Here is a 25559-nt window from a genome sequence, read left to right as displayed (position 1 = left end):
CATAGTCTTTATTGTCAGGGCCTGTAGTCATAGTCTTTATTGTCAGGGCCTGTAGTCATAGTCTTTATTGTCAGGGCCTGTAGTCATAGTCTTTATTGTCAGGGCCTGTAGTCGTAGTCTTTATTGTCAGGGCCTGTAGTCGTAGTCTTTATTGTCAGGGCCTGTAGTCATAGTCTTTATTGTCAGGGCCTGTAGTCGTAGTCTTTATTGTCAGGGCCTGTAGTCATAGTCTTTATTGTCAGGGCCTGTAGTCATAGTCTTTATTGTCAGGGCCTGTAGTCATAGTCTTTATTGTCAGGGCCTGTAGTCATAGTCTTTATTGTCAGGGCCTGTAGTCATAGTCTTTATTGTCAGGGCCTGTAGTCATAGTCTTTATTGTCTGGGCCTGTAGTCATAGTCTTTATTGTCAGGGCCTGTAGTCGTAGTCTTTATTGTCAGGGCCTGTAGTCAGTCTTTATTGTCAGGGCCTGTAGTCATAGTCTTTATTGTCAGGGCCTGTAGTCATAGTCTTTATTGTCAGGGCCTGTAGTCATAGTCTTTATTGTCAGGGCCTGTAGTCATAGTCTTTATTGTCAGGGCCTTTAGTCATAACGTACCAGTATGTATTAATACACACATGTACCAGTATGTATTAATACACACATGTGAATTGGAAATGTGTTTTTTTTTTTTTTTGTGTGTGCATATTCCTACTCTCCCTGAGACTCTCTGAGGGAATAGGGTCAAGGGTCACCGTAGAATACCTTTCATACAGGCTTGTAACCCCACAGCAGGCTAATGAGTGTGAATAGGGTCAAGGGTCACCGAAGAATAGGCTTGTAACCCCACAGCAGGCTAATGAGTGTGAATAGGGTCAAGGGTCACCGAAGAATAGGCTTGTAACCCCACAGCAGGCTAATGAGTGTGAATAGGGTCAAGGGTCACTGTAGAATCCCTTTCATACAGGCTTGTTAACCCACAGCAGGCTAATGAGTGTGAATAGGGTCAAGGGTCACCGAAGAATACCTTTCATACAGGCTTGTTAACCCACAGCAGGCTAATGAGTGTGAATAGGGTCAAGGGTCACCGAAGAATACCTTTCATACAGGCTTGTTAACCCACAGTAGTCTAATGAGTGTGAATAGGGTCAAGGGTCACCGTAGAGTCCCTTTCATACAGGCTTGTTAACCCACAGCAGGCTAATGAGTGTGAATAGGGTCAAGGGTCACCGAAGAATACCTTTCATACAGGCTTGTAACCCCACAGCAGGCTAATGTGTGTGAATAGGGTCAAGGGTCACCGTAGAGTCCCTTTTATACAGGCTTGTTAACCCACAGCAGGCTAATGAGTCAGGAGAAGGTGGTTCTTAAATGATGATGTCGTTTTTTTTAACTGACAAGTGGCACTGACTGATTTACTATACAGTGTTGCGATTTATAATTTTTTTATGCGCTTTAAATACAATTTGATTTGATTCTGTATTCTAGGACTTTGGTGGGCCGTCCCCATCCTGCTCAACTGAACCCCGACCAACGCTGTCACTAGGTCCTGACGGTAACCACGGTGACCGGGACTACACACCGCAGGGGCAGGAGATTGGTTACCCTGGAGGCCTTGACAGCTTCAGTGAAATACCTAGATTTAACATCGTAGTCAAAGAGGAGGAGGAAGATTTAGAGGAGTGGAGTTTTAATTACACAGGTAAGTAGCCGACTGAATGTTAACTAGAAATAAAATGGTTCTCTCTCAAGAGGGCAGTTCAATTTGATGAGTCTTTAAAGATGGATTCCTCATTAGGGGAAACGGATCCGCTGTTTGCCCCAGACAGACTCTTTATTTTTTATGTTTTGTAGATGAAACGGATGTGAGCAGCTTGGTATTTTTGGTTGTTGCAGTATCTGCTGTTCTGTCACCCATGCAATGTCTGAGGAGGAAAATAACAGTGTTGGTTGTAATGATGTCTGAGGGGGGAAAGAACAGTGTTGGTTGTAATGATGCCTGAGGAGGAAAATAACAGTGTTGGTTGTAATGATGTCTGAGGGGGGAAAGAACAGTGTTGGTTGTAATGATGTCTGAGGGGGGAAAGAACAATGTTGGTTGTAGTGATGTCTGTCTGAGGGGAAAGAACAGTGTTGGCTGTAATGATGTCTGGGGGGGAAAGAACAGTGTTGGCTGTAATGATGTCTGGGGGGGAAAGAACAGTGTTGGCTGTAATGATGTCTGGGGGGAAAGAACAGTGTTGGCTGTAATGATGTCTGAGGAGGGAAAGAACAGTGTTGGCTGTAATGATGTCTGAGGAGGGAAAGAACAGTGTTGGCTGTAATGATGTCTGAGGGGGAAAAGAAAAGTGTTGGCTGTAATGATGTCTGAGGGGGAAAAGAAAAGTGTTGGCTGTAATGATGTCTGAGGGGGGAAAGAACAGTGTTGGCTGTAATGATGTCTGAGGGGGGAAAGAACAGTGTTGGCTGTAATGATGTCTGAGGGGGGAAAGAACAGTGTTGGCTGTAATGATGTCTGAGGGGGGAAAGAACAGTGTTGGCTGTAGTGATGTCTGAGGGGGGAAAGAACAGTGTTGGCTGTAATGATGTCTGAGGAGGGAAAGAACAGTGTTGGCTGTAATGATGTCTGAGGAGGGAAAGAACAGTGTTGGCTGTAATGATGTCTGAGGAGGGAAAGAACAGTGTTGGCTGTAATGATGTCTGAGGGGGAAAAGAAAAGTGTTGGCTGTAATGATGTCTGAGGGGGGAAAGAACAGTGTTGGCTGTAATGATGTCTGGGGGGGAAAGAACAGTGTTGGCTGTAATGATGTCTGGGGGGGAAAGAACAGTGTTGGCTGTAATGATGTCTGGGGGGAAAGAACAGTGTTGGCTGTAATGATGTCTGAGGAGGGAAAGAACAGTGTTGGCTGTAATGATGTCTGAGGAGGGAAAGAACAGTGTTGGCTGTAATGATGTCTGAGGAGGGAAAGAACAGTGTTGGCTGTAATGATGTCTGAGGGGGGAAAGAACAGTGTTGGTTGTAATGATATCTGAGGGGGAAAGAACAGTGTTGGTTGTAATGATGTCTGAGGGGGGAAAGAACAGTGTTGGTTGTAATGATGTCTGAGGGGGGAAAGAACAGTGTTGGCTGTAATGATGTCTGAGGGGGGAAAGAACAGTGTTGGCTGTAATGATGTCTGAGGGGGGAAAGAACAGTGTTGGCTGTAATGATGTCTGTCTGAGGGTGTAAAGAACAGTGTTGGTTGTAATGATGTCTGAGGGGGAAAGAACAGTGTTGGTTGTAATGATGTCTGAGGGGGAAAGAACAATGTTGGTTGTAATGATGTCTGAGGGAGGAAAGAACAGTGTTGGTTGTAATGATATCTGAGGGGGAAAGAACAGTGTTGGTTGTAATGATGTCTGAGGGGGGAAAGAACAGTGTTGGTTGTAATGATGTCTGAGGGGGGAAAGAACAGTGTTGGCTGTAATGATGTCTGAGGGGGAAAGAACAGTGTTGGTTGTAATGATGTCTGAGGGGGGAAAGAACAGTGTTGGCTGTAATGGTGTCTGTCTGAGGGGGGAAAGAACAGTGTTGGCTGTAATGATGTCTGTCTGAGGGGGGAAAGAACAGTGTTGGCTGTAATGATGTCTGAGGGGGGAAAGAACAGTGTTGGCTGTAATGATGTCTGAGGGGGAAAGAACAGTGTTGGTTGTAATGATGTCTGAGGGGGGAAAGAACAGTGTTGGCTGTAATGATGTCTGTCTGAGGGTGTAAAGAACAGTGTTGGTTGTAATGATGTCTGAGGGGGAAAGAACAGTGTTGGTTGTAATGATGTCTGAGGGGGAAAGAACAATGTTGGTTGTAATGATGTCTGAGGGAGGAAAGAACAGTGTTGGTTGTAATGATATCTGAGGGGGAAAGAACAGTGTTGGTTGTAATGATGTCTGAGGGGGGAAAGAACAGTGTTGGTTGTAATGATGTCTGAGGGGGGAAAGAACAGTGTTGGCTGTAATGATGTCTGAGGGGGGAAAGAACAGTGTTGGCTGTAATGATGTCTGAGGGGGGAAAGAACAGTGTTGGTTGTAATGATGTCTGAGGGGGGAAAGAACAGTGTTGGCTGTAATGATGTCTGAGGGGAAAAGAACAGTGTTGATTGTTTACAGAAACGTCTTTAGTTTCACCATTAAAGATTCCAGCTTTATTGTCCCATGTGGTCAATTAATTAGCCTGGTCCCGGACCTGCTTTCCTTGTTGCCGGGGCGATTTTAATTCCACGTGATGCAAACTTTCATCGACATGTCTCCTTCACCACTAGGGGGGGGGCGATAAAGTCCTATTCAGACACATCCAACTTTTTTTCTTTTTTTTTAATCCCTAAAATAAATGTTTGCCTATTTTACATGGTTTTGATGGTTATTTATTGTCTTGAGACAGAAGACAGATATATTGCTATTTTATTTATGTCACAGCCCCCTACCCACAGCCCCCTACCCACGGCCCCTACCCACAGCCCCCTACCCACGGCCTCCTACCCACAGCCCCCTACCCACGGCCCCCTACCCACAGCCCTCTACCCACAGCCCTCTACCCACAGCCCTCTACCCACAGCCTCCTACCCACGGCCCCCTACCCACAGCCCCCCACCCCCCAGCCCCCTACCCACAGCCTCCTACCCACAGCCCCCCACCCCCCAGCCCCCTACCCACAGCCCCCTACCCACAGCCCCCTACCCACAGCCCCCTACCCACAGCCCCTACCCACAGCCCTCTACCCACAGCCCCCTACCCACAGCCCCCTACCCACAGCCTCCTACCCACAGCCCTCTACCCACAGCCCCCTACCCACAGCCCCCTACCCACAGCCCCCTACCCACAGCCCCCTACCCACAGCCCCCTACCCACGGCCTCCTACCCACGGCCCCCTACCCACGGCCCCCTACCCACGGCCCTCTACCCACAGCCTCCTACCCACAGCCTCCTACCCACAGCCCCCTACCCACAGCCCACTACCCACAGCCCTCTACCCACAGCCCCCTACCCACAGCCCCCTACCCACAGCCCCCTACCCACGGCCCCCTACCCACGGCCCCCTACCCACGGCCCTCTACCCACGGCCACCTACCCACGGCCACCTACCCACGGCCTCCTACCCACGGCCTCCTACCCACGGCCTCTACCCACGGCCCCCTACCCACAGCCTCCTACCCACAGCCCTCTACCCACAGCCCCCTACCCACAGCCTCCTACCCACAGCCACCTACCCACCGCCCCCTACCCACAGCCCCCTACCCACGGCCCCCTACCCACAGCCCCCTACCCACGGCCTTCTACCCCCAGCCCTCTACCCACAGCTCCTACCCACATCCCCCCCAGCCCCCTACCCACGGCCTCCTACCCACGGCCCCCTACCCACGGCCCCCTACCCACAGCCTCCTACCCACAGCCTCCTACCCACAGCCCCCTACCCACAGCCCTCTACCCACAGCCTCCTACCCACAGCCACCTACCCACAGCCACCTACCCACAGCCACCTACCCACAGCCCCCTACCCACGGCCCCCTACCCACAGCCTCCTACCCACAGCCTCCTACCCACAGCCTGCTACCCACGGCCCTCTACCCACAACCCCTTACCCACGGCCCCCTACCCACAGCCTGCTACCCACGGCCCTCTACCCACAACCCCTTACCCACGGCCCCCTACCCACAGCCTCCTACCCACGGCCCTCTACCCACAGCCCCCTACCCACAGCCCCCTACCCACAGCCCCCTACCCACAGCCCCCTACCCACAGCCCTCTACCCACAGCCCCCTACCCACAGCCTCCTACCCACAGCCCTCTACCCACAGCCCTCTACCCACAGCCCCCTACCCACGGCCTCCTACCCACGGCCTCCTACCCACGGCCTCCTACCCACGGCCTCCTACCCACGGCCCCCTACCCACGGCCCCCTACCCACGGCCCCCTACCCACGGCCCCCTACCCACGGCGCCCTACCCACGGCCCCCTACCCACGGCCCCCTACCCACGGCCCCCTACCCACGGCCCCCTACCCACGGCCCCCTACCCACGGCCCCCTACCCACGGCCTCCTACCCACGGCCCCCTACCCCCGGCCTCCTACCCACGGCCCCCTACCCACAGCCCCCTACCCACGGCCTCCTACCCACGGCCTCCTACCCACGGCCTCCTACCCACGGCCTCCTACCCACAGCCCCCTACCCACAGCCCCCTACCCACAGCCCCCTACCCACAGCCCTCTACCCACAGCCCCCTACCCACAGCCGCCTACCCACAGCCTCCTACCCACAGCCAATACTTTAAATCCCCCTGACGATACTTTAATGCCCCTCGAGGAGATGATTTATTAGTTTAATACATGAACCTAGAGCGCTACAGTAGATTGATACCCTAGTTCCTGTATAGGGCCAGGTCAAAAGTAGTGTGCTATATAGGAAATAGGGTAGCATCTGGGACGCACCATAACTCTTGTTTTATCCGTACTGTTGTAACAGGAGAGAGTCCAAACCCCAGCTCTAGTGACGAGGCATCAGCAGAACGACGCCAGGAGAATCGCACAGCTAAGAAGACGTTTTACCGCTGCCCGGAGTGTGGGAAAGAGTTTCCTCACCCATCAAAACTACAGAGACATCTTAGAACACACACAGGAGAGAAACCATATCCTTGCTCTGTGTGCGGGAAGAGATTCAGTGATACGGGGACCCTCAAAACACACGAGAGGTTGCACACAGGAGAGAAACCGTACATCTGCCCGGAAAAGAACTGTTGGAAGAGGTTTGTCAGCCAAGGAGAGTTAAAACTACACCATCGGACACACACCGGAGAGAAACCTTGCCACTGCTCTGTGTGTGGGAAGAGTTTCTCGCGAATGTGGCACTTGAAGGTCCACATGATGACGCACGCCGGAGAGAAGCAGAGACTCAGCATGAAAAAACCTTTCCCATGCTCTGAGTGTGAAAGGGGCTGCAACTCTGCAGCAGAGCTCAAGATGCACCAGAGGATGCACACGGGGGAGAGACCTTACCAGTGTTCCACCTGCAAAAAGACCTTTGTTTTCCCAAGCTCTCTAACAAGACATGAACAATCCCATATAAGCGAAGCGAATAGTACCGCCAAGCCGTACAGCTGCTCAGAATGTGGGAAGGAATTCACTCAGCCGTGGACCTTAAAGATACACATGCGCCAGCACACCGGAGAGAAACCGTACCACTGCTCTCAATGCGAGAAGAGGTTCTCGTCGTCGTCACTCCTTAAAAGACACCAGAGGGTTCACACCGGAGAGAAACCATTCCAGTGCGCCGACTGCGGGAAGAGTTTCTCCTCGTCAGCGAATAGAACCAGTCACCGTCGTCGTATCCATGAAGGTATACAGGGTGGATCACAGCGGCAGGAGGCCACCTCTGTGGATGGTACCAGTAAGGTAGGTTTATATGGTGTATCCAGTGCAATTTTGTATTTATTTTGTCTTTGTTTTCTTTCTTATTTATTTTCTTTCTTAAGTTTATTTATTTTTTAATCTGTGTTGGTGGATTCCAGATTTCCTGCTTATTTCTTTCTGATTCCAGGAATCTTCCAACCTGTATTTCTGGAAAACCTGGGAATTTTTTAAGAAAGTTACTGGAATTTTGCACCCTTAAACCAGTCATTAAGGCCCTTAACACAATATAACTAAGAATAATGCTGCTGTTGACATATTATACTGAATGAGTTGTCTGATTATTAACCCTAGGCTTATGTTGACCAAAACAACCAGGTTGAACCCACAGTTGTAGAGGAGTCTGGTCTCAGTCTAGTACTAGATGTCAAAGTAAAAGAAGAGGAGGAAGATCCTGCTTTTGGTGAGTTCAAAGATTAATTTATTAAGGTATGGGTTAGCCTACACATTCACGTTTACTTTATTTTAGGAAATTTAAATAAATTGTGTATTTCCAATTACCCAAATTAAGAAACATCTATATTATTGACAGTCTCAAATCTTAACATATTTAAGGTGCTCACTTATCCATACGACCTCTTTACCACAGCAGAGAGACCTGACCATTGCTCTGAGAGTGAGGAGAGTCCCTCTACATTAGGAGGACCTGACCAACACCAGGAGAACAACAAAGCTCTGGGCCCTCACATCTGCTCAACGTGTGGAAAAGAACTATCCAGCTCCTACAAACTAATGCTACACCAGAGAACACACACAGGAGAGAAGCCTTACGAGTGTATGGTGTGTGGGAAGGGCTTCTCCCAAGCCGCAAACCTCAAGACGCACCAGAAAGTGCACAGTGGAGAGAAGCCGTACCCCTGCTCTGACTGCGGGAGCAGGTTTACTCACATGGGAGACTTGAAGAGACACCAGTTGTTGCACTCGGGTGAGAAACCTTATAGCTGCCCCGAGTGCGGGAAGAGTTTTTCTCAGTTGGCGCACCTAAAATCTCACCAACAGACACACACAGGGGAGAAACCTTTCCTCTGTGCTCATTGTGAAAAGACTTTCTCCACTGCGGCCAAGCTGAAGAACCACGAGAGAGTGCACACTGGCGAGAGACCTTACTGCTGCTCCTACTGCCCCAAGCGCTTTGCTCTATCTGGGACACTTGTGAAGCATGAACGACTCCACACCGGAGAAACGCCGTACCAATGTGGAGAATGCGGTAAGGGATTTGCTCAACTGGTGTCCTTGAAAATACATGCCCAATCACACACTGGAGTCAACTTCTACAAATGTTTCCATTGTGACCAGAGCTTCTCCACTTCAACCAAGCTGAAGGAACATCAGAGAATCCACACTGGGGAGAACCTGTACCAATGCACCGAATGTGGGAAGAGTTTCACTATCGAGTCAAAGCTGCTGAAACACCAGAGAGTTCACACTGGAGAGAAACCGTATCAGTGCTCCGGGTGTGGAATGAGGTTCTCGCTCTCTGAGAACCTACTGAGACACCAGCGTAACTCTTCAGGGATCTGTGGTGCTGTGAGCCTTAACCAGGCTACTGGGAGTGGGATTCCACTTCTACAAGATGCTGCTGTCTTCCCGAATATACTGGTCAAGGTCGGTGGAAATTATTATCCTATCAACCCAACTTTTGTCCAAGTTGCTGTGGTCCTCTCATTAAAGCTCAACTTTTGTCCTTCATATAGGGCCTTCATATAGGGCCAATATTTAAAGTTCCATGTATAACAGTTGTATCTTTTATCAACATTTATGTTGAGTATTTCTGTAACTTGAAGTGGCTCTCTGCAAAATCACTGCATGTTTTGGAACTACTGAACATAACACGCCAATGTAAAATGAGATTTTTGGATATAAATATGCACTTTATCAAACAAAACATACATGTATGGTGTAACATGAAGTCCTATGAGTGTCATCTGATGAAGATCATCAAAGGTTAGTGATTAATTTTAGCTCTATTTCTGCTTTATGGCTGTTTTTTTCTGTGACTTGGCAGTGACCTAACATAATCGTTTAGTGTGCTTTCGCTGTAAAGCCTTTTTGAAATCGGACACTTTGTTGGGATTAACAACAAGATTACCTTTTAAAAATTGTATAAGATACTTGAATGTTTGCTGAATTTGAATTATGAGATTTCTGTTTGAATTTGGCGCCCTGCACATTCACTGGCTGATTTAACGGGATCACAAAAAAGTGATTGGACTAAATACCACATTACTTTTTACTAGCAACACATGTATTGTTTGAAACATTACAAAGCATGCACATCTGTTTTTTTGTGTTTTGTTGGTGTCATTTAAGCAGGATATTAATAGTTTAGCTGGTAAGACATTTTAGTCGCTGGTGGACCAAAAATAACATTTTAAGGCCATTTGCACCATTTTGATTGTTATTCTCCATCCTAAATAAACGTTTATTATTTTCTCACCAGGCTGGGCACAAACCCACAGAGTCTCTGCCTTCTGACCAGAGCCAGAGTGAAGCCTCCACTCAATCTGCAGGGATGACTGTTGACGTGAAAGAGGAGGAGCAAACACTTGGACTGAAGATTAAAACTGAAGAACTGGAGGAGGAGGAGGAGGAAGAAGAAGAAGAGGAGGAAGAAGAGGAGGAGGAGGAAGTTGTTGGGCTGATTAATTCTGATGGAGAAGAAATTGACTGGGATCCTTCTCTTCTTGGTATGTTGAGATGAGTTTGTGAGTCAGGTAAACTTTCCCAAAATGCCCAGGTTTTTCAGAAATCCTGGTTGGAAGATTCCTGGAATCAGCAGGGAATAAACAGGAAATCCGGAATCCTCCAGCCAGGATTTCAGTAAAACCTGGGGATTTTCTCTTGACTCGTCTGCTGCTTTGTTTAACCTGTTCCAATTTTTTTCACACAGGATATAATCCCAGTCAGAGTTCTGACATTGAAGAGAGTCCCTCTACATCAGGAGAACCTGAACATCACCAGGAGAATCACAACGCTAAGAGCTCTCACTGCTGTTCAGTGTGTGGAAAAGACTGCCAAAAATTATCGGCGCTACAAAAACACATGAGAATTCACACAGGAGAGAAGCCTTACCCCTGTACTTTGTGTGGAAACCAATTCCGTGAGAAGGGACACCTGAAAGCACATCTGAAAACACACACTGGAGAGAAACCTTACCACTGTCCCACCTGTGGGATGAAGTTTGCCCATTTGGGAGCCATGAAAATACACCTGCTGACACACACTGGAGAGAAACCTTACCCCTGCTCTGTGTGTGGGAAGAGTTTTACCCAATCATCGCGTTTGAAGCAACATTTCCGGACGCACACAGGAGAGAAACCTTACTCCTGCTCTGTATGCAGGAAGAGTTTTGCAAGACCAGCAGACCTTAAAGTCCACCACAGAGATCACACAGGGGAGAAACCTTACAGCTGCACTGAATGTGGCCAGAGCTTCACCAGTTCCCACAACCTATGGAAACATCAGAAGACCCATCTACCACCTGGACTACCACAACCTGTTGAGTTTGACAACCACAACCAAACACCAGAGATGAATGCTAAAAACGAAGGACTGAATGAGGAAGATGAGGAGGAGGAGGAGGAATTTGGTGTTCTGATCAATTCTGATGGAGAAGAAGTTGGATTGGACTTGGATCCTCCTCGTCTCAATCCTCCGAGTTCCGAGGAAGAGGAGAGTCCGTCAACATCAGGAGAAACTGAACAACACCAGGTGAACCACAATACAGCTCTGAGGTACAGCTGCTCTGTGTGTGGGAAGCAGTTCAACCACAAAGGACATCTGAGAAGACACGAGAGTGTGCATTCAGTTGAAAAACCTTACGGTTGCTCAGACTGTGACAAGATGTTCGGTTCCACCATAGCTCTGAATAGACACAAGAAGTTACACAGAGAAGAGAAACCTCACATTTGCACAGTGTGTGGGAAAGGTTTTGTTCAACTGTCACGTTTGAAGGAACACTACCCGACGCACTCGGGAGAGAAACCACACTGCTGCTCTGTGTGTGGGAAGCGCTTCACTACTGCGTCGTACCTCAAAACGCACAGCAAAGTCCACATGGGGGAGAGTCCTTATACCTGTAACATATGTAGGAGAGATTGCCAGAAGTTGTCCGCATTCAAGTTACACATGAGGATCCACACAGGAGAGAAGCCCTTCAGTTGCACTGTGTGCGAGAAGCAGTTCACTCAGAAAAGACATCTGCAAGACCACCAGAAAGTACACACTGGAGAGAAACCGTACCCCTGCCCCCATTGTGACAAGCGGTTCAGCTTCTCCTCTGCCTTAAAAAGACATCAGCAGTTACACACAGGAGAAAAACCCCACTGCTGCTTTGTGTGTGGGAATAGTTTCTCTCAAGCAGGGCGCCTGAAAGAACACCTACGGACGCACTCGGGAGAGAGACCTTTCTCCTGCTCTGTCTGCGAGAAAACCTTCAGAAAAGCTTCTGAACTCACGATACACAACAGATCTCATACAGGAGAGAGACCGTACAGCTGTGCCGAATGTGGTAAGACATTCACCAGTTCTATGAAGCTGGGACGACACAAGAAGATCCATCAGAACACAAAAACTGAAGAGGTTCTGACTAAAGATGTGAAGAGTATTCCATAAGTATTGATGATGATGAAGAAGTGGAGGCTGCCTCCGCAGTTAGTGGATGCTAGTAGGGTGAAGAGGAGAAGGAGCAGCCTCTACAGTCAATGGATGCTAGTAGGGTGAAGAGGAGGAGGAGCCTCTACAGTCAGTGGATGCTAGTAGGGTGAAGCGGAGGAGCTTCTACAGTTAGTGGATGCTAGTAGGGTGAAGAGGAAGAGGAGGAGCCTCTACAGTTAGTGGAAGCTAGTAAGATGAAGAGGAGGAGCCTCTACAGTTAGTGGAAGCTAGTAAGATGAAGAGGAGGAGCCTCTACAGTTAGTGGATGCTAGTAGGGTGAAGAGGAAGAGGAGGAGCCTCTACAGTTAGTGGAAGCTAGTAAGATGAAGAGGAGGAGCCTCTACAGTTAGTGGATGCTAGTAGGGTGGATAATCGTGATGATTGAAAGAGTGCCGCTTGATGACCGACCCGTTGGTCTCCTAACGAGGTGCCGGTTTAGACTGGGAATGATGAACAATGATGACCTCATAATGTTAAAAAAACATATATATATATCTGCACACTGATGCATGTTTTCCAAGAATTGTATTTTTTATTTTAAGTGAGCAATGTTTTTGTGAAAGGTTAATGGTTTCAAGATTAAGCCAATTTGTATCAAATACATTTAAACTATAAAAAACAGAAAGAGAAGAGCATGAAAAGGTGGATAACGACAGCAGACTGAACGGTATGAAGCAGACAAACAAAACATACTATCACACATCAGTCAATCCAACGTGAGAAATGACATGAGCAAACGAGCCGGTGGTGTCTATAAACATTTTTAATAAAGTGCTCATTGTTCTTTCTATTTTATTATGGTTAATTCATGTGATTAAATATGCTAATTATGCAACAATCCAAATATTAGGTTTGTAGTCCGTAGAGTAGCTCTTCTTCCCTGTTCTTAACACTTTACAATAACTTGTCTTTTAATATCAATGTTCATAATCTTAGCAAACGATGTTAGTTGTTTTAGAAAGTAGGATATTGCTGAAAGAAGCGTGTGTGTGTGTGTGGACAATCATTTCAGAATGAGGTGTTTGTGGAATATTGATATGGATGTGATGTCATAATCATGTTACGTGATGTCATAATCATGTCACGTGATGTCATAATCATGTTACGTGAACAATGGAAATAAAAGTATAGATAGTGAATGTGCTAGTCCTTTCATTGTCCGCAGTCGGCACGTGTTGTTGATGACATTTACACTACGGCATGCCACTATTACGACACCTCTCAACATATGTGGTTTCTGGTTTTAGTGGAGAGGATCTAGCCTGGTACAACCATCCAGAGGTCTCGTGAGCTTGCGTTCCGATTCGCTACAGCGGTAATCAGGGGCGTCGTCCTGCTTCATGCTTCCGGGGGTCCTGTCCCCATCTTTTTTTGAACGGGCTTTGACAATTCTATCATCAAATTTGTGAAATATTATAAACTTGGTGGTATATTGGCCTATACCACACCCCCTCGGGCCTTATTGCTTTATTATACCGAGGCTGTCAGCCAATCAGCATTCAGAATATATTCTTGTTTGTGGATGAATGTACTTCTCCCAGATGAATTTGATGATGTTTTTACAATGAAGACCATTCAAAACCATTCAAAACTCCTCTACAAAAGGGAATAGACTACGAGGCTACTTCCTGGAAAATGACGGATCACTTTCGTACCGTATACACAAGGCTAGCATTGGAAGGGCGAGAAGTGTGGGGGACGATCGAGAGGATGAGTGGGGTTCAGAAGGGATAGGATCCCGTGTTGACCAGTGGGAGGATATGGCAGTAAGAGAGGAGGAAGCGGAGACTATGGCTAAAGCGTTTCTCCTCTGTCAGAAGGAGAGAGAATGAGAGGGGACGCACCCTACAATGGCAGAGGTGAAGAGGGCAATAGGCTGAGTTTCTCCTCTGTCAGAAAGAGAGAGGGGAACCACCCTACTATGGTAGAGGTGAAGAGGGCAATAGGCTGGGTTTCTCCTCTGTCAGAAGGAGAGAGAGAACGAGAGGGGACACACCCTACTATGACAGAGGTGAAGAGGGCAATAGGCTGGGTTTCTCCTCTGTCAGGAGAGAGAGAACGAGAGGGGACACACCCTACTATGACAGAGGTGAAGAGGGCAATAGGCTGGGTTTCTTTTTTTTTTTACCTTTTATTTTGACAGGGAGTCAAAGCTGAGACCGAGGTCTCTTTCCCAGATGAGCACCAGTAGGGTGCGCCCTGGATAGCACCACAATACTGGGGTGGCAGGGTAGCCTAGTGGTTAGAGTGTTGGACTAGTAACCGGAAGGTTGCAAGTTCAAACCCCCAAGCTGACAAGGTCGTTCTGCCCCTGAACAGGCAGTTTTTCTGTTCCTAGGCCGTCATTGAAAATGAGAATTTGTTCTTAACTGACTTGCCTAGTTAAATAAAGGTAAAATTAAAAAAAAGTCCAACGCTCTAACCACATAACCACATCAACACATTCAACTACACATTTAAAATAAACATTATACACAAAAAGCAAAACACAATCATAAATAAACAGCCAGTCTTCAGTAACGAGGTCACCTAGCAACCGTCTGAAATACCTTAGAGGCATTAGAAGAGGCATCAGACAAGCCAGTTGTCTCTTGGGTCGACTTCACCTGAGCAGGATGAGCTATGTCAGGTTGGCCCATTTTCAGTGATGAGGTGCTGGATAACGTAATGGAGTCTGAACTGGGGTGCCAATTCAGATGAGGTGCTGGATAACGTAATGAAGTCTGAACTGGGGTGCCAATTCAGATGAGGTGCTGGATAACGTAATGAAGTCTACTGGGGGAGTATTGGCACCAATTCAGATGAGGTGCTGGATAACGTAATGGAGTCTACTGGGGGAGTAGTGGTGCCAATTCAGATGAGGTGCTGGATAACGTAATGGAGTCTGAACTGGGGGAGTAGTGGTGCCAATCCAGATGAGGTGCTGGATAACGTAATGGAGTCTGAACTGAGGGAGTAGTGGTGCCAATTCAGATGAGGTGCTGGATAACGTAATGGAGTCTACTGGGGGAGTAGTGGTGCCAATTCAGATGAGGTGCTGGATAACGTAATGGAGTCTGAACTGGGGGAGTAGTGGTGCCAATTCAGATGAGGTGCTGGATAACGTAATGGAGTCTGAACTGGGGGAGTAGTGGTGCCAATTCAGATGAGGTGCTGGATAACGTAATGGAGTCTACTGGGGGAGTAGTGGTGCCAATTCAGATGAGGTGCTGGATAACGTAATGGAGTCTACTGGTGGAGTAGTGGTGCCAATCCAGATGAGGTGCTGGATAATGTAATGGAGTCTGAACTGAGGGAGTAGTGGTGCCAATCCAGATGAGGTGCTGGATAACGTAATGGAGTCTGAACTGAGGGAGTAGTGGTGCCAATTCAGATGAGGTGCTGGATAACGTAATGGAGTCTACTGAGGGAGTAGTGGTGCCAATCCAGATGAGGTGCTGGATAACGTAATGGAGTCTACTGGGGGAGTAGTGGTGCTAATCCAGATGAGGTGCTGGATAACGTAATGGAGTCTACTGAGGGAGTAGTGGTGCCAATCCAGATGAGGTGCTGGATAATGTAATGGAGTCTACTGGGGGAGTAGTGGTGCCAATCCAGATGAGGTGCTGGATAATGTAATGGAGTCTACTGGGGGAGTAGTGGTGCCAATCCAGATGAGGTGCTGGATAACGTAATGGAGTCTGAACTGAGGGAGTAGTGGTGCCAATCCAGATGAGGTGCTGGATAACGTAATGGAGTCTGAACTGAGGGAGTAGTGGTGCCAATTCAGATGAGGTGCTGGATAATGTAATGGAGTCTACTGAGGGAGTAGTGGTGCCAATCCAGATGAGGTGCTGGATAACGTAATGGAGTCTGAACTGAGGGAGTAGTGGTGCCAATCCAGATGAGGTGCTGGATAACGTAATGGAGTCTACTGGGGGAGTAGTGGTGCCAATCCAGATGAGGTGCTGGATAACGTAATGGAGTCTACTGGGGGAGTAGTGGTGCTAATCCAGATGAGGTGCTGGATAATGTAATGGAGTCTACTGGGGGAGTAGTGGTGCCAATCCAGATGAGGTGCTGGATAACGTAATGGAGTCTACTGGGGGAGTAGTGGTGCTAATCCAGATGAGGTGCTGGATAACGTAATGGAGTCTACTGGGGGAGTAGTGGTGCTAATCCAGATGAGGTGCTGGATAATGTAATGGAGTCTACTGGTGGAGTAGTGGTGCCAATCCAGATGAGGTGCTGGATAATGTAATGGAGTCTACTGAGGTAGTGGTGCCAATTCAGATGAGGTGCTGGATAACGTAATGGAGTCTGAACTGAGGGAGTAGTGGTGCCAATTCAGATGAGGTGCTGGATAACGTAATGGAGTCTACTGAGTGGTGCCAATCCAGATGAGGTGCTGGATAACGTAATGGAGTCTACTGAGGGAGTAGTGGTGCCAATTCAGATGAGGTGCTGGATAACGTAATGGAGTCTACTGAGGGAGTAGTGGTGCCAATTCAGATGAGGTGCTGGATAATGTAATGGAGTTTACTGGGTGGTGCCAATCCAGAAGCCAGGGGAGGAGCCAACGAGGGCATCAAGCTATCGGCCAATAGCCTTAATCGTGTTTAAGGTTGCGTACAGAGAGGCTGACCAACTTCCTGGAGAGTAGGCCACGTCAGAGTGAGTTCAGGAATCGACGGGACCCAGTGGTCTGCCTAGAAGCAGAGGTCAAGAAGGCCCAGGTGAAGACGGAGAAGGTTGTGTCTGTCTGTCTGTCTGTGATGTGGAGAAGACGTATGATACGATCGGAAAGGAAGGGGTTGCTAATGAAGCTGTTGAAGGAAGTGGACAAAGGTCAGGGTGGGGAAGTCTCTATGGAGCCGCTACATAGTGGATCATGGTACACCGCAGGGGGGCGTGATCAATCATCATTAATTATGCTTACTCTCAAGGTACGGCGGGATATTGAAAGGTCTCTATTTGCAGGTGATGGGGTCTTGTGGAAGAGGAGAAGAGGGGGTATCATACACAGCCGGGAAGGGACAGGAAGCCATTGAGGAGGTAGAGCGTTGGGGATTCATGTGGTGATTCAGGTTCTCCGTGGGGAACTCGGACAGTGTTCTTTACCAGGAGGAAGGTGGGAGATGAAGCAGGCTTGAGGTTTTATGGGAGAAACTTGTAGAGGCTGTGGGCCTTCAGGTTCCCACTAAGTTGACCTGGACAGAACACATTGACACTAAGCTGGTTATACTAGGCTGACCTGGACAGAACACATTGACACTAAGCTGGTTATACTAGGCTGACCTGGACAGAACACATTGACACTAAGCTGGTTATACTAGGCTGACCTGGACAGAACACATTGACACTAAGCTGGTTATACTAGGCTGACCTGGACAGAACACATTGACACTAGGCTGACCTGGTCAAAACACATTGACACTAGGCTGACGTGAAATTTACAAAGTTGTTTCTCACAAGGGTAGCAGGTTGTGAACTCTGCAAAGAAAGTTTCCACTCTGAGAAGAGTAAATGACTGTAATACAAGGCATTAATAACAGACATCTCAGTAACCAAAAGACAGAGATGAACATTTACTCTGCCTGACTGGTTACATATGTAATGGGGGATTTATTACAATAAACAGTCAAAGGGAAAACAATTTGCACAATGAAATAATCTATGTGGAAGAATTGTCTGGAGAGCTGAGAGCGTTCTGTAGAGCTGAGAGCATTCTGTAGAGCTGAGAGCGTTCTGTAGAGCTGAGAGCATTCTGTAGAGCTGAGAGCATTCTGTAGAGCTGAGAGCATTCTGTAGAGCTGAGAGCGTTCTGGAGAGCTGAGAGCGTTCTGGAGAGCTGAGAGCGTTCTGTAGAGCTGAGAGCGTTCTGTAGAGCTGAGAGCGTTCTGGAGAGCTGAGAGCGTTCTGTAGAGCCGAGAGCGTTCTGTAGAGCCGAGAGCGTTCTGGAGAGCCGAGAGCGTTCTGTAGAGCTGAGAGCGTTCTGTAGAGCTGAGAGCGTTCTGGAGAGCTGAGAGCGTTCTGTAGAGCTGAGAGCGTTCTGTAGAGCTGAGAGCATGCTGAGGGCATTCTGTAGAGCTGAGAGCATTCTGTAGAGCTGAGAGCGTTCTGGAGAGCTGAGAGCGTTCTGTAGAGCTGAGAGCGTTCTGTAGAGCTGAGAGCATGCTGAGAGCATTCTGTAGAGCTGAGAGCATTCTGTAGAGCTGAGAGCATTCTGTAGAGCTGAGAGCGTTCTGTAGAGCTGAGAGCATTCTGAGAGCATTCTGTAGAGCTGAGAGCATTCTGAGAGCGTTCTGTAGAGCTGAGAGCATTCTGTAGAGCTGAGAGCATTCTGTAGAGCTGAGAGCATTCTGGAGAGCTGAGAGCATTCTGTAGAGCTGAGAGCATTCTGTAGAGCTGAGAGCATTCTGGAGAGCTGAGAGCATTCTGTAGAGCTGAGAGCATTCTGAGAGCATTCTGTAGAGCTGAGAGCATTCTGAGAGCATTCTGTAGAGCTGAGAGCGTTCTGTAGAGCTGAGAGCATTCTGGAGAGAGACCCCCACATCCCCCCCCTTCTTCCTGTCTCAGCGTTAAACTCAAGACACATTATCTTCACACATTTTAGATGCTTTTTACTGACAGACACAAGTCAATAATCAGCTAGGCTTGATTATAATCAGCTAGGCCAAGTCAATAATCAGCTAGGCCTGATTATAATCAGCTAGGCCAAGTCAATAATCAGCTAGGCCTGATTATAATCATAGCTAGGCCAAGTCAATAATCAGCTAGGCCTGATTATAATCAGCTAGGCCAAGTCAATAATCAGCTAGGCCTGATTATAATCATAGCTAGGCCAAGTCAATAATCAGCTAGGCCTGATTATAATCAGCTAGGCCAAGTCAATAATCAGCTAGGCCTGATTATAATCAGCTAGGCCAAGTCAATAATCAGCTAGGCCTGATTATACTCATAGCTAGGCCAAGTCAATAATCAGCTAGGCCTAAACTGCTGGCTTCCCCCAATAGGTATATGCAAATACACTTGTGATTTGAAACAATCCACAGCTATTTATTTGAAGGAGCTAATGACTCTCTGTGGCTGAGTCAAGCTCTCTGGTAATGACTCTCTGTGGCTGAGTCAAACTCTCTGGTAATGACCCTCTGTGGCTGAGTCAAGCTCTCTGGTAATGACCCTCTGTGGCTGAGTCAAACTCTCTGGTAATGACTCTCTATGGCTGAGTCAAACTCTCTGGTAATGACCCTCTGTGGCTGAGTCAAACTCTCTGGTAATGACTCTCTATGGCTGAGTCAAGCTCTCTGGTAATGACTCTCTGTGGCTGAGTCAAACTCTCTGGTAATGACTCTCTATGGCTGAGTCAAACTCTCTGGTAATGACCCTCTGTGGCTGAGTCAAGCTCTCTGGTAATGACCCTCTGTGGCTAGGTCAAGTTCTCTGGTAATGACTCTCTGTGGCTGAGTCAAACTCTCTGGTAATGACTCTCTGTGGCTGAGTCAAACTCTCTGGTAATGACTCTCTGTGGCTGAATCAAGCTCTCTGGTAATGACCCTCTGTGGCTAGGTCAAGTTCTCTGGTAATGACTCTCTGTGGCTGAGTCAAGCTCTCTGGTAATGACTCTCTGTGGCTGAGTCAAACTCTCTGGTAATGACCCTCTGTGGCTGAGTCAAACTCTCTGGTAATGACTCTCTGTGGCTGAGTCAAACTCTCTGGTAATGACCCTCTGTGGCTGAGTCAAACTCTCTGGTAATGACTCTCTGTGGCTGAGTCAAGCTCTCTGGTAATGACCCTCTGTGGCTGAGTCAAACTCTCTGGTAATGACCCTCTGTGGCTGAGTCAAGCTCTCTGGTAATGACCCTCTGTGGCTGAGTCAAACTCTCTGGTAATGACTCTCTGTGGCTGAATCAAGCTCTCTGGTAATGACTCTCTGTGGCTGAGTCAAGCTCTCTGGTAATGACTCTCTGTGGCTGAGTCAAGATGTCTGGTAATGAATTGTGAATGATTTTATTTAGACAGGAGGAGTAATTAAAATATTTTAACAAAAGATACATTTACTTTAGGGGAAGCCAGAATCCAAACAGCGCAGCTGACAATTTACCTTTCTAATTAGCGAATGGCTGAAACCAGAGATCTGTAAATAACGACGAGATGCTCATGTCCCCGCCCTAACAATGTGAAACGTCATCCCAAATGCGGGAACGCAGGCGACAAGTTTAAGTCTGCATATTATGCCACATAAACGCATTGGGCTTATTGAGGACAGATTTTTAGCGGGTGAGCCCTCTCTCCTCGCCTCTTCCTCTCTGCTGAAACTAGCCAGCGAAACAGCGCCCCTCTGTCTTACTATCTGTAGCCCATGTATTTGATGCTGTCCGGCCAGAAAAGGTATGACATGCCATACTACTACCGTCCAGACAGCGTCAGATACAGGTCTATTTCTATGGGCACCAGCATTGTTCATGACACACACCGTTCACACGCCTCTTGTTGGTGGAGATGATTTTTCAGGTTTAAAGTGTATTTCCTGCAGTTCTACACATTTTGTCATCAGGGTGCAAAGAAAATGTTGCTGTTTTAAAGCTAATTTTCTTGCAATTCTAAATATTTACCATGTCTAATATGTGTTCATTTGAGTGACAAAAAAAATTACAACATTATCTATGTGCTAAAAAAAACAACTATCCCATGCTGTCATGGACTAGTTGATCTGGACATTTCTGACCAGTTATAAACATCTCTCTAAGGTCTGTAATGACTAACATGACAAGAGGAACTGACGATGAACTGCCCAATTTCTACATTGCACCTTGTGCATTCTACTATTACAACTTTCAAGAGTAAGTTTAAAGCCGGACCTTTCAAAAAATGATATACACTGCATTCTGAAAGTATTCATCAATCTACACACACACACAATACCTCATAATGACATCACAATACCTCATAATGACATCACAATACCTCATAATGACATCACAATACCTCATAATGACAAAGCAAAAACAGTTTTTTTTATGCATTAAAATACAAAACAGAAATATCACATTTATATAAGTATTCAGACCCTTTACTCAGTACTTTGTTGAAGCACCTTTGGCAGCGACTACAGCCTCTAGTCTTCTTGGGTTTGACGCTACAAGCTTGGCACACCTGTATTTGGGCAGTTTTCCCCCCATTCTTCTCTGCAGATCCTTTCAAGTTCTGTCAGGTTGGATGGGGAGCATCACTATACAGCTATTTTCAGGTCTCTCCAGAGATGTTCAAATCGGGTTTAAGTCCGTACTCCAGGCTGGGATGCCAGCTCTAGCAAGAGAGACCAATGGGTATACAGGTGAGATGTGCTTAAGTCCCAGCCCATGTGGGGGGTGGAGGGGGATGAGACCCAGCCCATGTGGGGGGTGGAGGGGGATGAGGTAGTTGATGTGTTGGCTAAACGGGCCCTGAGGTGAGGTGGAAGTGGAGATTTCAATAAGCAATGCAGAGGCTTTAGGGACTGATATGGGCAGTAATGGTGCAGAGGCTTTAGGGACTGATATGGGCAGTAATGGTGCAGAGGCTTTAGGGACTGATATGGGCAGTAATGGTGCAGAGGCTTTAGGGACTGATATGGGCAGTAATGGTGCAGAGGCTTTAGGGACTGATATGGGCAGTAATGGTGGTGAAGAGGTGAAGAGGGCAATAGGCTGGGTTTCTCCTCTGTCAGAAGGAGAGAGAGAACGAGAGGGGAACCACCCTACTATGGTAGAGGTGAAGAGGGCAATAGGCTGGGTTTCTCTGTCAGAACGAGAGGGGACGCACCCTACTATGGTAGAGGTGAAGAGGGCAATAGGCTGGGTTTCTCTGTCAGAAGGAGAGAGAGAACGAGAGGGGAACCACCCTACTATGGTAGAGGTGAAGAGGGCAATAGGCTGGGTTTCTCTGTCAGAACGAGAGGGGAACCACCCTACAATGGTAGAGGTGAAGAGGGCAATAGGCTGGGTTTCTCTGTCAGAACGAGAGGGGAACCACCCTACTATGGTAGAGGTGAAGAGGGCAATAGGCTGGGTTTCTCTGTCAGAAGGAGAGAGAGAACGAGAGGGGAACCACCCTACTATGGTAGAGGTGAAGAGGGCAATAGGCTGGGTTTCTCCTCTGTCAGAAGGAGAGAGGGGACGCACCCTACTATGACAGAGGTGAAGAGGGCAATAGGCTGGGTTTCTCCTCTGTCAGGAGAGAGAGAACGAGAGGGGACGCACCCTACTATGACAGAGGTGAAGAGGGCAATAGGCTGGGTTTCTCCTCTGTCAGGAGAGAGAGAACGAGAGGGGACGCACCCTACTATGACAGAGTGAAGAGGGCAATAGGCTGGGTTTCTCCTCTGTCAGGAGAGAGAGAACGAGAGGGGACGCACCCTACTATGACAGAGGTGAAGAGGGCAATAGGCTGGGTTTCTCCTCTGTCAGGAGAGAGAGAACGAGAGGGGACGCACCCTACTATGACAGAGGTGAAGAGGGCAATAGGCTGGGTTTCTTTTTTTTTGTACCTTTTATTTTGACAGGGAGTCAAAGCTGAGACCGAGGTCTCTTTCCCAGATGAGCCCTGGATAGCACCACAATACTGGGGTGGCAGGGTAGCCTAGTGGTTAGAGTGTTGGACTAGTAACCGGAAGATTGCAAGTTCAAACCCCCGAGCTGACAAGGTCGTTCTGCCCCTGAACAGCCAGTTAACCCACTGTTCCTAGGCCGTCATTGAAAATAAGAATTTGTTCTTAACTGACTTAAAGGTTAAAAAAAAAAAGTCCAACGCTCTAACCACATAACCACATCAACACATTCAACTACACATTTAAAATAAACATTATACACAAAAAGCAAAACACAATCATAAATAAACAGCCAGTCTTCAGTAACGAGGTCACCTAGCAACCGTCTGAAATACCTTAGAGGCATTAGAAGAGGCATCAGACAAGCCAGTTGTCTCTTGGGTCGACTTCACCTGAGCAGGATGAGCTATGTCAGGTTGGCCCATTTCAGTGATGAGGTGCTGGATAACGTAATGAAGTCTGAACTGGGGTGCCAATTCAGATGAGGTGCTGGATAACGTAATGGAGTCTACTGGGGGAGTAGTGGTGCCAATCCAGATGAGGTGCTGGATAACGTAATGGAGTCTGAACTGAGGGAGTAGTGGTACCAATCCAGATGAGGTGCTGGATAACGTAATGGAGTCTGAACTGAGGGAGTAGTGGTGCTAATCCAGATGAGGTGCTGGATAACGTAATGGAGTCTGAACTGAGGGAGTAGTGGTACCAATCCAGATGAGGTGCTGGATAACGTAATGGAGTCTACTGGGGGAGTAGTGGTGCCAATCCAGATGAGGTGCTGGATAACGTAATGGAGTCTGAACTGAGGGAGTAGTGGTACCAATCCAGATGAGGTGCTGGATAACGTAATGGAGTCTGAACTGAGGGAGTAGTGGTACCAATCCAGATGAGGTGCTGGATAACGTAATGGAGTCTACTGGGGGAGTAGTGGTGCCAATCCAGATGAGGTGCTGGATAACGTAATGGAGTCTGAACTGAGGGAGTAGTGGTGCCAATCCAGATGAGGTGCTGGATAATGTAATGGAGTCTACTGGGGGAGTAGTGGTGCCAATCCAGATGAGGTGCTGGATAATGTAATGGAGTCTACTGGGGGAGTAGTGGTGCCAATCCAGATGAGGTGCTGGATAACGTAATGGAGTCTGAACTGAGGGAGTAGTGGTGCCAATTCAGATGAGGTGCTGGATAATGTAATGGAGTCTACTGGGGGAGTAGTGGTGCCAATTCAGATGAGGTGCTGGATAATGTAATGGAGTCTACTGGGGGAGTAGTGGTGCCAATCCAGATGAGGTGCTGGATAATGTAATGGAGTCTGAACTGAGGGAGTAGTGGTACCAATCCAGATGAGGTGCTGGATAACGTAATGGAGTCTACTGGGGGAGTAGTGGTGCTAATCCAGATGAGGTGCTGGATAACGTAATGGAGTCTGAACTGAGGGAGTAGTGGTGCTAATCCAGATGAGGTGCTGGATAACGTAATGGAGTCTACTGGGGGAGTAGTGGTGCCAATCCAGATGAGGTGCTGGATAACGTAATGGAGTCTACTGGGGGAGTAGTGGTGCCAATCCAGATGAGGTGCTGGATAATGTAATGGAGTCTACTGGGGGAGTAGTGGTGCCAATCCAGATGAGGTGCTGGATAACGTAATGGAGTCTGAACTGAGGGAGTAGTGGTGCCAATCCAGATGAGGTGCTGGATAACGTAATGGAGTCTGAACTGAGGGAGTAGTGGTGCTAATTCAGATGAGGTGCTGGATAATGTAATGGAGTCTGAACTGAGGGAGTAGTGGTACCAATCCAGATGAGGTGCTGGATAACGTAATGGAGTCTGAACTGAGGGAGTAGTGGTGCCAATTCAGATGAGGTGCTGGATAATGTAATGGAGTTTACTGGGTGGTGCCAATCCAGAAGCCAGGGGAGGAGCCAACGAGGGCATCAAGCTATCGGCCAATAGCCCTAATCGTGTTTAAGGTTGCGTACAGAGAGGCTGACCAACTTCCTGGAGAGTAGGCCACGTCAGAGTGAGTTCAGGAATCGACGGGACCCAGTGGTCTGCCTAGAAGCAGAGGTCAAGAAGGCCCAGGTGAAGACGGAGAAGGTTGTGTCTGTCTGTCTGTCTGTGATGTGGAGAAGACGTATGATACGATCTGAAAGGAAGGGGTTGCTAATGAAGCTGTTGTAGGAAGAAGGAAGAACAAGTGGACCAAGGTCAGGGTGAGGAAGTCTCTATGGAGCCGCTACATAGTGGATCATGGTACACCGCAGGGGGGCGTGATTAGTCCTCTTCTGTTATCAATCATCATTAATTATGTTTACTCTCAAGGTACGGCGGGATATTGAAAGGTCTCTATTTGCAGGTGATGGGGTCTTGTGGAAGAGGAGAAGAGGGGGTATCATACACAGCCGGGAAGGGACAGGAAGCCATTGAGGAGGTAGAGCGTTGGGCATTCATGTGGTGATTCAGGTTCTCCGTGGGGAACTCGGACAGTGTTCTTTACCAGGAGGAAGGTGGGAGATGAAGCAGGCTTGCGGTTTTATGGGAGAAACTTGTAGAGGCTGTGGGCCTTCAGGTTCCCACTAAGTTGACCTGGACAGAACACATTGACACTAAGCTGGTTATACTAGGCTGACCTGGACAGAACACATTGACACTAAGCTGGTTATACTAGGCTGACCTGGACAGAACACATTGACTCTAGGCTGGTTATACTAGGCTGACCTGGACAGAACACATTGACTCTAGGCTGGTTATACTAGGCTGACCTGGACAGAACACATTGACACTAGGCTGGTTATACTAGGCTGACCTGGACAGAACACATTGACACTAAGCTGGTTATACTAGGCTGACCTGGACAGAACACATTGACTCTAGGCTGGTTATACTAGGCTGACCTGGACAGAACACATTGACACTAGGCTGACCTGGACA

General features: G+C 47.9%; 1 protein-coding gene across 5 annotated transcripts in view; it reads left to right on the top strand.

Annotated features, from left to right (window-relative positions):
- LOC110494868 (uncharacterized) overlaps positions 1-13207 on the top strand; it is a 29039-nt gene extending 15832 nt beyond the window's left edge. The window contains exons 2-8 of one of the 5 annotated variants that reach the window (XR_016485612.1): positions 1467-1680; positions 6472-7397; positions 7731-7815; positions 8002-8619; positions 8709-9017; positions 9853-10099; positions 10303-13207. Coding sequence is in view for 3 of the 5 variants with exons in the window: in XM_090195016.1 (XP_090051142.1) it covers positions 1467-1680; positions 6472-7397; positions 7707-7815; positions 8002-9017; positions 9853-10099; positions 10303-12026 (4236 nt within the window). In the remaining 2 variants the exon portion in view is untranslated. Of the gene's footprint in view, positions 1-1466; positions 1681-6471; positions 7398-7706; positions 7816-8001; positions 9018-9852; positions 10100-10302 lie in introns of all 5 variants that reach the window. The other 4 variants (XR_005036726.2, XM_036948522.2, XM_090195016.1 and 1 more) reach the window with 4 other exon arrangements.
- The last annotated feature ends 12352 nt before the right edge of the window (positions 13208-25559 follow it).

Source organism: Oncorhynchus mykiss, chromosome 13 (genome assembly GCF_057628025.1).
Source record: "Oncorhynchus mykiss isolate SJ-2025 chromosome 13, ASM5762802v1, whole genome shotgun sequence".
In the NCBI taxonomy this organism is placed as follows: Eukaryota; Metazoa; Chordata; class Actinopteri; order Salmoniformes; family Salmonidae; genus Oncorhynchus; species Oncorhynchus mykiss.
Note: the sequence above shows the minus strand (reverse complement) of the source record. Positions and strands in the feature narration are given on the sequence as shown.